Here is a 12,500-nt window from a genome sequence, read left to right on the forward strand (position 1 = left end):
GTGTGGGCTGGGGGCAGGGTGTGTTCTGTTTGAAGATAAAAAAAAACCATACGTACATTCTTCTTATTTACTTCATTGCATGTATTCATCTTCTTTAGTCAGAACTTGTTGACTTGGCAGAGAGCATCGAGCAGAAACTTTCCTATTTCAATGAACTGGAGGCCATCAATACGGTACTTGCACTTCTCAGAGGTCGAAGCTGCTGCTCTCGACACACGCCTGACTTTTGCTCACCCGTGTCCCCTAACAGTCTAAGGAACAAATGTTCTCCTTTTCTGTGCAGAAGCTCAACTCTCCGACATTTTCAGTGAACAATGAGGGCTTTATACCAATGCTGTCCAAACTGGATGATTGTATCGAGTACGTTTCATCACATGTAAGTTGTTTTGGTGTTCCTTGCATCTGTCTTACATTAATGCTGCTTGTTGAGATATAATTCACAGGATTTTATAGAGGCAAACCAATACACAGAATTAGAAGAATTGCTGCAAATTCATGTTTGTGTCCTGCAGCCAAACTTTAAGGACTACCCAGTCTACCTGGCGAAGTTCAGGCAGTGTCTGTGCAAGGCTGTGCTCCTCATGAAGACCCACACTGTGAACACGTTACAGAACCTCACGAGCCAGCTCACGAAAAGGGTACAGTGAGCCTTTAAAATGAAGTGACCATGTTTCGGACCACGCGTCTAACCCCAGTGTGGGTCGGATGGAAATTTCTGATTGGGTGAGTTTGCCTTTGCAGGACCAAATGGGTGTGGCCAATGCAGACAACGCGTTTACACTCTACTATGTGAGGTTCAGAGCAGCAGCTCCTAAACTCAAAGTAAGAAACTACACATTCTCACATCAGCATAGCTCCTAAACTCTGTGTAAGGGTCAGCACATGCTCACATCAGCACAGTTTCAGCCACTACCACAGCAACAGGACACACTTTAAACAAGCAGTTAAACTTGTTTAATGTTATATATAGTTTCCCTTCTTTAAACTAATCAAGATTATTCACACATCTACATGTCCTGAGTTCCAGTCTTCAAACATAATTCTTACAGTATCCAATCAATCTGAAGTAAACTCTAGAAACTCAGTAATTAGTCTACATATCACATGCCCTTGGGACACGAATGTGTTTGTGAAATTTGTGTTGTTTTATTGTAATTGTCCATATTTAACCCTGCATCTTTCATTTCAGACACTAATTGAACAAGTTGAACAGCGGTCGGAGAAAATCCCAGAGTAAGTCCTTTTCATGACTGTAGTGTTTGTGTGTCTGTCAAGTATAGGAGGCGTGTGTGTGTGTGTGTGTGTGTGTGTGTGTGTGTGTCTGTCTGTCAAGTATCGGAGGCGTGTGTGTCTGTCTGTCAAGTATCGGAGGCGTGTGTGTCTGTCTGTCAAGTATCGGAGGCGTGTGTGTCTGTCTGTCAAGTATCGGAGGCGTGTGTGTCTGTCTGTCAAGTATCGGAGGCGTGTGTGTCTGTCTGTCAAGTATCGGAGGCGTGTGTGTGTCTGTCTGTCAAGTATCGGAGGCGTGTGTGTGTCTGTCTGTCAAGTATCGGAGGCGTGTGTGTGTCTGTCTGTCAAGTATCGGAGGCGTGTGTGTGTCTGTCTGTCAAGTATCGGAGGCGTGTGTGTGTCTGTCTGTCAAGTATCGGAGGCGTGTGTGTGTCTGTCTGTCAAGTATCGGAGGCGTGTGTGTGTGTGTGTCTGTCTGTCAGGTATCGGAGGCGTGTGTGTGTGTGTCTGTCTGTCAGGTATCGGAGGCGTGTGTGTGTGTGTGTGTGTGTGTGTCTGTCTGTCTGTCAGGTATCGGAGGCGTGTGTGTGTGTGTGTCTGTCTGTCTGTCAGGTATCGGAGGCGTGTGTGTGTGTGTCTGTCTGTCTGTCAGGTATCGGAGGCGTGTGTGTGTCTGTCTGTCTGTCAGGTATCGGAGGCGTGTGTGTGTGTCTGTCTGTCTGTCTGTCAGGTATCGGAGGCGTGTGTCTGTCTGTCTGTCTGTCTGTCAGGTATCGGAGGGGTGTGTGTGGGTGTGTCGGAGGGGTGTGTGTGGGTGTGTCGGAGGGGTGTGTGTGGGTGTGTCGGAGGGGTGTGTGTGTGGGGGTGTCGGGTATCGGAGGTGTGGGTATCGGGGTGTGTGTGTGTCGGGTATCGGAGGTGTGTGGGTGTTGGGTATCGGAGGGGGGTGTGTGGGTGTTGGGTATCGGAGGTGTGTGGGTGTTGGGTATCGGAGGGGGGTGTGTGGGTGTTGGGTATCGGAGGGGGGTGTGTGGGTGTCGGGTATCGGAGGGGGGTGTGTGGGTGTCGGGTATCGGAGGGGGGTGTGGGTGTCGGGTATCGGAGGGGGGTGTGGGTGTGTCGGGTATCGGAGGGGGGTGTGGGTGTGTCGGGTATCGGAGGGGGGTGTGGGTGTGTCGGGTATCGGAGGGGGGTGTGGGTGTGTCGGGTATCGGAGGGGGGTGTGGGTGTGTCGGGTATCGGAGGGGGGTGTGGGTGTGTCGGGTATCGGAGGGGGGTGTCGGTGTCGGGTATCGGAGGTGTGTGTGTGTGGGTGTCGGGTATCGGAGGTGTGTGTGTGTGCGCGTCGGGTATCGGAGGTGTGTGTGTGTGCGCGTCGGGTATCGGAGGTGTGTGTGTGTGCGCGCGTCGGGTATCGGAGGGGTGTGTGTGCGCGCGTCGGGTATCGGAGGGGTGTGTGTGCGCGCGTCGGGTATCGGAGGTGTGTGTGCGCGCGTCGGGTATCGGAGGTGTGTGTGCGCGCGTCGGGTATCGGAGGTGTGTGTGCGCGCGTCGGGTATCGGAGGTGTGTGTGCGCGCGTCGGGTATCGGAGGTGTGTGTGCGCGCGTCGGGTATCGGAGGTGTGTGTGCGCGCGTCGGGTATCGGAGGTGTGTGTGTGCGTCGGGTATCGGAGGTGTGTGTGTGTGCGTGTCGGGTATCGGAGGTGTGTGTGTGTGCGTGTCGGGTATCGGAGGTGTGTGTGTGTGCGTGTGTCGGGTATCGGAGGGGGGTGTGTGCGTGTGTCGGGTATCGGAGGGGGGTGTGTGCGTGTGTCGGGTATCGGAGGGGGGTGTGTGGGTGTGTCGGAGGGGTGTGCGGGTGTGTCGGAGGTGTGTGCGTGTGTGTCGGGTATCGGAGGGGTGTGTGCGTGTGTGTCGGGTATCGGAGGGGTGTGTGCGTGTGTGTCGGGTATCGGAGGGGTGTGTGCGTGTGTGTCGGGTATCGGAGGTGTGTGTGTGTGTCGGGTATCGGAGGTGTGTGTGTGTGTGTGTGTGTGTGTGTGTGTCGGGTATCGGAGGTGTGTGTGTGTGTGTGTGCGCGTCGGGTATCGGAGGTGTGTGCGCGTCGGGTATCGGAGGTGTGTGCGCGTCGGGTATCGGAGGTGTGTGCGCGTCGGGTATCGGAGGTGTGTGCGCGTCGGGTATCGGAGGTGTGTGCGCGTCGGGTATCGGAGGTGTGTGCGCGTCGGGTATCGGAGGTGTGTGCGCGTGTCGGGTATCGGAGGGGGGTGTGTGGGTGTGTCGGGTATCGGAGGGGGGTGTGTGGGTGTGTCGGGTATCGGAGGGGGGTGTGTGGGTGTGTCGGAGGGGTGTGCGGGTGTGTCGGAGGGGTGTGCGGGTGTGTCGGAGGGGTGTGCGGGTGTGTCGGGTATCGGAGGGGTGTGCGTGTGTGTGTCGGGTACCGGAGGTGTGTGTGTGTGTGTGTGTGTGTCGGGTACCGGAGGTGTGTGTGTGTGTGTGTCGGGTACCGGAGGTGTGTGTGTGTGGGTGTCGGGTATCGGAGGTGTGTGTGTGTGTGTGTCGGGTATCGGAGGTGTGTGTGTGTGTGTGTCGGGTATCGGAGGTGTGTGTGTGTGTGTGTGTCGGGTATCGGAGGTGTGTGCGCGTCGGGTATCGGAGGTTTGTGCGCGTCGGGTATCGGAGGTGTGTGCGCGTCGGGTATCGGAGGTGTGTGCGCGTCGGGTATCGGAGGTGTGTGCGCGTCGGGTATCGGAGGTGTGTGCGCGTCGGGTATCGGAGGTGTGTGCGCGTCGGATATCGGAGGTGTGTGCGCGTCGGATATCGGAGGTGTGTGCGCGTCGGATATCGGAGGTGTGTGCGCGTCGGATATCGGAGGTGTGTGCGCGTCGGATATCGGAGGTGTGTGCGCGTCGGATATCGGAGGTGTGTGCGTGTCGGATATCGGAGGGGTGTGTGTGTGTGTGTGTCGGGTATCGGAGGTGTGTGGGTGTGTCGGAGGGGTGTGTGGGTGTGTCGGAGGGGTGTGTGGGTGTGTCGGAGGGGTGTGTGTGGGTGTGTGTCGGGTATCGGAGGTGTGTGGGTGTGTGTCGGGTATCGGAGGTGTGTGGGTGTGTGTCGGGTATCGGAGGTGTGTGGGTGCGTGTCGGGTATCGGAGGTGTGTGGGTGCGTGTCGGGTATCGGAGGGGGGTGTGTGCGTGTCGGGTATCGGAGGGGGGTGTGTGCGGGTGTGTCGGAGGGGTGTGTGCGGGTGTCGGGTATCGGAGGTGTGTGTGTGTGTGTGTCGGGTATCGGAGGTGTGTGTGTGTGTGTGTGTGTGTGTGCGTCGGGTATCGGAGGTGTGTGCGCGTCGGGTATCGGAGGTGTGTGTGCGCGTCGGGTATCGGAGGTGTGTGTGCGCGTCGGGTATCGGAGGTGTGTGTGCGCGTCGGGTATCGGAGGTGTGTGTGCGCGTCGGGTATCGGAGGTGTGTGTGTGTGTGTGTCGGGTATCGGAGGTGTGTGTGTGTGTGTCGGGTATCGGAGGTGTGTGTGTGTGTGTCGGGTATCGGAGGTGTGTGTGTGTGTGTCGGGTATCGGAGGTGTGTGTGTGTGTGTCGGGTATCGGAGGTGTGTGTGTGTGTGTCGGGTATCGGAGGTGTGTGTGTGTGTGTGTGTGTGTGTCGGGTATCGGAGGTGTGTGTGTGCGTGTCGGGTATCGGGGGGGTGTGTGCGTGTCGGGTATCGGAGGGGGGTGTGTGCGGGTGTGTCGGAGGGGTGTGTGCGGGTGTCGGGTATCGGAGGTGTGTGTGTGTGTGTGTCGGGTATCGGAGGTGTGTGTGTGTGTGTGTCGGGTATCGGAGGTGTGTGTGTGTGTGTGTGTGTGTGTGTGTGTCGGGTATCGGAGGTGTGTGTGTGTGTGTCGGGTATCGGAGGTGTGTGTGTGTGTGCGTCGGGTATCGGAGGTGTGTGCGCGTCGGGTATCGGAGGTGTGTGCGCGTCGGGTATCGGAGGTGTGTGCGCGTCGGGTATCGGAGGTGTGTGCGCGTCGGGTATCGGAGGTGTGTGCGCGTCGGGTATCGGAGGTGTGTGCGCGTCGGGTATCGGAGGTGTGTGCGCGTCGGGTATCGGAGGTGTGCGTGTCGGGTATCGGAGGTGTGCGTGTCGGGTATCGGAGGTGTGTGCGCGTCGGGTATCGGAGGTGTGTGCGCGTCGGGTATCGGAGGTGTGTGCGCGTCGGGTATCGGAGGTGTGTGCTCGTCGGGTATCGGAGGTGTGTGCGCGTCGGGTATCGGAGGTGTGTGCGCGTCGGGTATCGGAGGTGTGTGCGCGTCGGGTATCGGAGGTGTGTGCGCGTCGGGTATCGGAGGTGTGTGCGCGTCGGGTATCGGAGGTGTGTGTGTGTGTGTCGGGTATCGGAGGTGTGTGTGTGTGTCGGGTATCGGAGGTGTGTGTGTGTGTGTCGGGTATCGGAGGTGTGTGTGTGTGTGTCGGGTATCGGAGGGGTGTGTGTGTGTGTGTGTGTCGGGTATCGGAGGTGTGTGTGTGTGTGTGTGTGTCGGGTATCGGAGGTGTGTGTGTGTGTGTGTGTGTGTCGGGTATCGGAGGTGTGTGTGTGTGTGTGTGTGTGTGTGTGTGTGTGTGTGTGTGTCGGGTACCGGAGGTGTGTGTGTGTGTGTGTCGGGTACCGGAGGTGTGTGTGGGTGCGTGTCGGGTATCGGAGGTGTGTGGGTGCGTGTCGGGTATCGGAGGGGGGTGTGTGCGTGTCGGGTATCGGAGGGGGGTGTGTGCGGGTGTGTCGGAGGGGTGTGTGCGGGTGTCGGGTATCGGAGGTGTGTGTGTGTGTGTGTCGGGTATCGGAGGTGTGTGTGTGTGTGTGTGTGTGTGTGCGTCGGGTATCGGAGGTGTGTGCGCGTCGGGTATCGGAGGTGTGTGTGCGCGTCGGGTATCGGAGGTGTGTGTGCGCGTCGGGTATCGGAGGTGTGTGTGCGCGTCGGGTATCGGAGGTGTGTGTGCGCGTCGGGTATCGGAGGTGTGTGTGTGTGCGCGTCGGGTATCGGAGGTGTGTGTGTGTGTGTGTCGGGTATCGGAGGTGTGTGTGTGTGTGTCGGGTATCGGAGGTGTGTGTGTGTGTGTCGGGTATCGGAGGTGTGTGTGTGTGTGTCGGGTATCGGAGGTGTGTGTGTGTGTGTCGGGTATCGGAGGTGTGTGTGTGTGTGTCGGGTATCGGAGGTGTGTGTGTGTGTGTCGGGTATCGGAGGTGTGTGTGTGTGTGTGTGTGTGTCGGGTATCGGAGGTGTGTGTGTGCGTGTCGGGTATCGGGGGGGTGTGTGCGTGTCGGGTATCGGAGGGGGGTGTGTGCGGGTGTGTCGGAGGGGTGTGTGCGGGTGTCGGGTATCGGAGGTGTGTGTGTGTGTGTGTCGGGTATCGGAGGTGTGTGTGTGTGTGTGTCGGGTATCGGAGGTGTGTGTGTGTGTGTGTGTGTGTGTGTGTCGGGTATCGGAGGTGTGTGTGTGTGTGTCGGGTATCGGAGGTGTGTGTGTGTGTGCGTCGGGTATCGGAGGTGTGTGCGCGTCGGGTATCGGAGGTGTGTGCGCGTCGGGTATCGGAGGTGTGTGCGCGTCGGGTATCGGAGGTGTGTGCGCGTCGGGTATCGGAGGTGTGTGCGCGTCGGGTATCGGAGGTGTGTGCGCGTCGGGTATCGGAGGTGTGTGCGCGTCGGGTATCGGAGGTGTGCGTGTCGGGTATCGGAGGTGTGCGTGTCGGGTATCGGAGGTGTGTGCGCGTCGGGTATCGGAGGTGTGTGCGCGTCGGGTATCGGAGGTGTGTGCGCGTCGGGTATCGGAGGTGTGTGCGCGTCGGGTATCGGAGGTGTGTGCGCGTCGGGTATCGGAGGTGTGTGCGCGTCGGGTATCGGAGGTGTGTGCGCGTCGGGTATCGGAGGTGTGTGCGCGTCGGGTATCGGAGGTGTGTGTGTGTGTCGGGTATCGGAGGTGTGTGTGTGTGTCGGGTATCGGAGGTGTGTGTGTGTGTGTCGGGTATCGGAGGGGTGTGTGTGTGTGTGTGTGTCGGGTATCGGAGGTGTGTGTGTGTGTGTGTGTGTCGGGTATCGGAGGTGTGTGTGTGTGTGTGTGTGTGTCGGGTATCGGAGGTGTGTGTGTGTGTGTGTGTGTGTCGGGTACCGGAGGTGTGTGTGTGTGTGTGTCGGGTACCCGAGGTGTGTGTGTGTGTGTGTCGGGTACCCGAGGTGTGTGTGTGTGTGTGTGTCGGGTACCGGAGGTGTGTGTGTGTGTGTGTGTCGGGTACCGGAGGTGTGTGTGTGTGTGTGTGTGTCGGGTACCGGAGGTGTGTGTGTGTGTGTGTGTGTCGGGTACCGGAGGTGTGTGTGTGTGTGTGTGTGTCGGGTACCGGAGGTGTGTGTGTGTGTGTGTGTGTCGGGTACCGGAGGTGTGTGTGTGTGTGTGTGTGTCGGGTACCGGAGGTGTGTGTGTGTGTGTGTGTGTCGGGTACCGGAGGTGTGTGTGTGTGTGTGTGTCGGGTACCGGAGGTGTGTGTGTGTGTGTGTGTGTGTGTCGGGTACCGGAGGTGTGTGTGTGTGTGTGTGTCGGGTATCGGAGGTGTGTGTATGTCGGGTATCGGAGGGGTGTGTGGGTGTGTCGGAGGGGTGTGTGGGTGTGTCGGAGGGGTGTGTGGGTGTGTCGGAGGGGTGTGTGGGTGTGTCGGAGGGGTGTGTGGGTGTGTCGGAGGGGTGTGTGGGTGTGTCGGAGGGGTGTGTGGGTGTGTCGGAGGGGTGTGTGCGGGTGTGTCGGGTATCGGAGGGGTGTGTGCGTGTGTGTGTCGGGTATCGGAGGGGTGTGTGCGTGTGTGTGTCGGGTACCGGAGGTGTGTGCGTGTGTGTGTCGGGTACCGGAGGTGTGTGTGTGTGTGTGTCGGGTACCGGAGGTGTGTGTGTGTGTGTGTCGGGTACCGGAGGTGTGTGTGTGTGTGTGTCGGGTATCGGAGGTGTGTGTGTGTCGGAGGGGTGTGTGGGTGTGTCGGAGGGGTGTGTGGGTGTGTCGGAGGGGTGTGTGGGTGTGTCGGAGGGGTGTGTGGGTGTGTCGGAGGGGTGTGTGGGTGTGTCGGAGGGGTGTGTGGGTGTGTCGGAGGGGTGTGTGGGTGTGTCGGAGGGGTGTGTGCGGGTGTGTCGGGTATCGGAGGGGTGTGTGCGTGTGTGTGTCGGGTATCGGAGGTGGGTGTGTGCGTGTGTGTGTCGGGTACCGGAGGTGTGTGTGTGTGTGTGTGTGTCGGGTACCGGAGGTGTGTGTGTGTGTGTGTCGGGTACCGGAGGTGTGTGTGTGTGTGTGTCGGGTACCGGAGGTGTGTGTGTGTGTGTGTCGGGTATCGGAGGTGTGTGTGTGTCGGAGGGGTGTGTGGGTGTGTCGGAGGGGTGTGTGGGTGTGTCGGAGGGGTGTGTGGGTGTGTCGGAGGGGTGTGTGGGTGTGTCGGAGGGGTGTGTCGGGTATCGGAGGGGTGTGTGCGTGTGTGTGTCGGGTATCGGAGGGGTGTGTGCGTGTGTGTGTCGGGTATCGGAGGGGTGTGTGCGTGTGTGTGTCGGGTATCGGAGGTGTGTGGGTGTGTCGGAGGGGTGTGTGGGTGTGTCGGAGGGGTGTGTGGGTTTGTCGGAGGGGTGTGTGTGGGTGTGTGTCGGGTATCGGAGGTGTGTGGGTGTGTGTCGGGTATCGGAGGTGTGTGTGTGCGTGTCGGGTATCGGAGGGGGGTGTGTGCGTGTCGGGTATCGGAGGGGGGTGTGTGCGGGTGTGTCGGAGGGGTGTGTGCGGGTGTCGGGTATCGGAGGTGTGTGTGTGTGTGTGTCGGGTATCGGAGGTGTGTGTGTGTGTGTGTGCGTCGGGTATCGGAGGTGTGTGCGCGTCGGGTATCGGAGGTGTGTGTGCGCGTCGGGTATCGGAGGTGTGTGTGCGCGTCGGGTATCGGAGGTGTGTGTGCGCGTCGGGTATCGGAGGTGTGTGTGCGCGTCGGGTATCGGAGGTGTGTGTGCGCGTCGGGTATCGGAGGTGTGTGTGCGCGTCGGGTATCGGAGGTGTGTGTGCGCGTCGGGTATCGGAGGTGTGTGTGTGTGTGTGCGTCGGGTATCGGAGGTGTGTGTGTGTGTGTCGGGTATCGGAGGTGTGTGTGTGTGTGTCGGGTATCGGAGGTGTGTGTGTGTGTGTCGGGTATCGGAGGTGTGTGTGTGTGTGTCGGGTATCGGAGGTGTGTGTGTGTGTGTCGGGTATCGGAGGTGTGTGTGTGTGTGTGTGTGTGTCGGGTATCGGAGGTGTGTGTGTGCGTGTCGGGTATCGGAGGTGTGTGTGTGCGTGTCGGGTATCGGAGGGGTGTGTGTGTGTCGGGTATCGGAGGGGTGTGTGTGTGTCGGGTATCGGAGGTGTGTGTGTGTGTGTGTGTCGGGTATCGGAGGTGTGTGTGTGTGTGTGTGTCGGGTATCGGAGGTGTGTGTGTGTGTGTGTGTCGGGTATCGGAGGTGTGTGTGTGTGTATCGGGTATCGGAGGTGTGTGTGTGTGTGTGTCGGGTATCGGAGGTGTGTGTGTGTGTGTGTCGGGTATCGGAGGTGTGTGTGTGTGTGTCGGGTATCGGAGGTGGGGGTGGGTGTCGGTGGTGTGGGTGTCGGGTATCGGAGGGGTGTGTGTGTGTCGGGTATCGGAGGGGTGTGTGTGTGTCGGGTATCGGAGGTGTGTGTGTGTGTGTGTGTCGGGTATCGGAGGTGTGTGTGTGTGTGTGTGTCGGGTATCGGAGGTGTGTGTGTGTGTGTGTCGGGTATCGGAGGTGTGTGTGTGTGTATCGGGTATCGGAGGTGTGTGTGTGTGTGTCGGGTATCGGAGGTGTGTGTGTGTGTGTGTGTCGGGTATCGGAGGTGTGTGTGTGTGTGTGTGTGTCGGGTATCGGAGGTGTGTGTGTGTGTGTGTGTCGGGTATCGGAGGTGTGTGTGTGTGTGTGTGTCGGGTATCGGAGGTGTGTGTGTGCGTGTGTCGGGTATCGGAGGGGGGTGTGTGCGTGTGTCGGGTATCGGAGGTGTGTGTGTGCGTGTGTCGGGTATCGGAGGGGGGTGTGTGCGTGTGTCGGGTATCGGAGGGGGGTGTGTGCGTGTGTCGGGTATCGGAGGGGGGTGTGTGCGTGTGTCGGGTATCGGAGGGGGGTGTGCGTGTGTCGGGTATCGGAGGTGTGTGTGTGTGTGTGTGTCGGGTATCGGAGGGGTGTGGGTATCGGGTATCTGAGGTCGTGTGTGTGTGTGTGTGTGTGTGTGTGTGTGTGTGTGTGTGTGTGTGTGAGGTATCAGCAGCTGCTGGAGGACATACACCAGTGCTACCTGGAGCAGCGCCAGCTCCTCCTCACCCCCTGCATCTCCTCCACCATCGCAGATCTGACAGGCCGGCGGAGCAGGGACCACTGTGCTTTGGTGAACTTTCTGGAAAAGAACTAAGAGCTATTTTAGGCAGGGCTGCTTTTTAAAAAAAACCAAAAAACATCCTTTGTCGTACAAGTACACGACATACAAGGAGAGTAATTCTGAACTGAGTATATGCAGTCAGTGAAGGTTGGCAATGGCTCCCTCCTGTGACATATTTGATGTATATAATCATTTCAAACTTATTTAACTCCCTTATAATGCAGGTGTTTAACTTTTATTTTCAGCCTTCAGTATTTGTCCCTGGTTTGTGCAGTGGTGTTGGTCATTGTATCTGAGCCACACCATTCTACAAACACCCTCTGATGAAGAACAGAATAGACTGCTGATTATTCTAGCAGACCCGTTAACACATTTTCAACAATAAACCGTTCTACCGTTTTGCCATTTTTGAGGATGTACCCATGGACTGAACTCGAGGCCTGTCTGTGCTGTTTAACTCTCACTGCGCTGTGGCGGGAGTTGAGTGTGCTGTGTTCTGCTCTGGGTTCAGGTGCGCAGCGGCTGTGCGTTCATGGTACACGTGTGTCAGGACGAGCATCAGCTCTACAATGAGTTCTTCTCCAGAGCCACAACTAAACTGGAGTGAGTGCACAAAGCTCTCTGAGAGAAACACCCTCAGACATGTCTCACACACACACACACACACACACACACACGTATCGTGAGGTTACAGAGTAAATGTGTTTTCCAGTAGAGGCAGACTGTCGGTTTCCTTTAGTTGTGCTCATAGTGGTGAAAACTAGGGGTTGCTGGTTTTAAAAGCCAGTGAGCAGTACTGTTTTGGTGCGCGTGTGCTGCGAGGCGTGGATCGTGACGAATGCGCTTGTGTGTCCCCTGCAGTGAGCTCCTGGAGAAGCTGTGTGTGTCTCTGTACGATGTCCTTCGTCCCCTCATCATCCACGTGGTCCACCTAGAGACACTGTCTGAGCTCTGCGGCATCCTGAAGACAGAGATGCTGGAGGACCACGTCCAGAACAACGGTGAGCCACGCCGTGACGGCTGGTCTTCCTCGGGCGTGCAATGGGTAGCATTCAGGTTCCACATCCTCCATACTGGCACTCAGGGGTGTGTGTGTGGGGGGGTGTGTGGGGGTCACAGTGGCACAGTTGGGAGCATTTGAAGCCGTGGTGAAGCAGATGCTGGAGGACGTGCAGGAGCGCCTGGTCTACAGGACTCACATCTACATTCAGACTGACATCAGCGGCTACAACCCTGCACCCGGTGACCTGGCGTACCCAGAGAAGCTCGAGATGATGGAGGTGTGTGTGTTCGGTCTCGGTGTCGCATGGAGGTGTGGTGTGTGTTCGGTAGCAGTCAGCTACTACGTAAGCTTGGCACATGCGATCGCGTGATCTTGCTGGGAAGGTACGATGAAGAAATGATCTTAATTATCAGAGAGCTAGGCTTATTCAAATCACAGAATGACCAGGTTTTCTGATGTAATTTTGATTTATTTTAGAGAGCGCATACTATGGCCTGTCCCTCTCAGTGAATGACATGACCCGGCAGCAGACCGTGCCCGCTAGTGCAGTGTGTTTTACAGTTCGGCTGTGTTGCAGAAAATCGCTCAGTCTCTGAGGGACGAGCAGACGAGGCTGGCGTGTCCAGAGTCCTTCTCTGACGTGCAGCTGGAGGACGGTGACTCCAGGAAGCTGTCCCCACCGGGTGCGTAAAGCCAGAGTCCTGCACGCTCAGGACCATTTCCGCGTGATGCCTCCTAAGATGGGCGGAGTTGTGAATCTCTGACCCCTCACGCTGAGCCGAGATGGCGTTTGAACTATGTCTCCGTCTCACACACTGAAGCAGTGACTGTCTTTGACCACTAGGTGGTG

General features: G+C 58.0%; 1 protein-coding gene across 2 annotated transcripts in view; it reads left to right on the forward strand.

The window, feature by feature from the left end:
• The window catches only part of cog3 (component of oligomeric golgi complex 3), a 20,002-nt gene that overhangs the window by 982 nt on the left and 6,520 nt on the right, over positions 1-12,500 (forward strand). For both annotated transcript variants that reach the window (XM_027030451.2, XM_027030452.2), the window contains exons 5-15: positions 99-173; positions 284-376; positions 513-638; positions 742-822; positions 1,190-1,233; positions 10,530-10,656; positions 11,159-11,250; positions 11,509-11,648; positions 11,767-11,927; positions 12,228-12,333; positions 12,495-12,500. The exon at positions 12,495-12,500 is cut by the window's right edge and continues 113 nt beyond it. In XM_027030451.2, coding sequence (XP_026886252.2) covers positions 99-173; positions 284-376; positions 513-638; positions 742-822; positions 1,190-1,233; positions 10,530-10,656; positions 11,159-11,250; positions 11,509-11,648; positions 11,767-11,927; positions 12,228-12,333; positions 12,495-12,500 — 1,051 coding nt within the window. The remainder of the gene's footprint in view (positions 1-98; positions 174-283; positions 377-512; positions 639-741; positions 823-1,189; positions 1,234-10,529; positions 10,657-11,158; positions 11,251-11,508; positions 11,649-11,766; positions 11,928-12,227; positions 12,334-12,494) is intronic.

Source organism: Electrophorus electricus, chromosome 25 (genome assembly GCF_013358815.1).
Source record: "Electrophorus electricus isolate fEleEle1 chromosome 25, fEleEle1.pri, whole genome shotgun sequence".
Classification (NCBI taxonomy): domain Eukaryota; kingdom Metazoa; phylum Chordata; class Actinopteri; order Gymnotiformes; family Gymnotidae; genus Electrophorus; species Electrophorus electricus.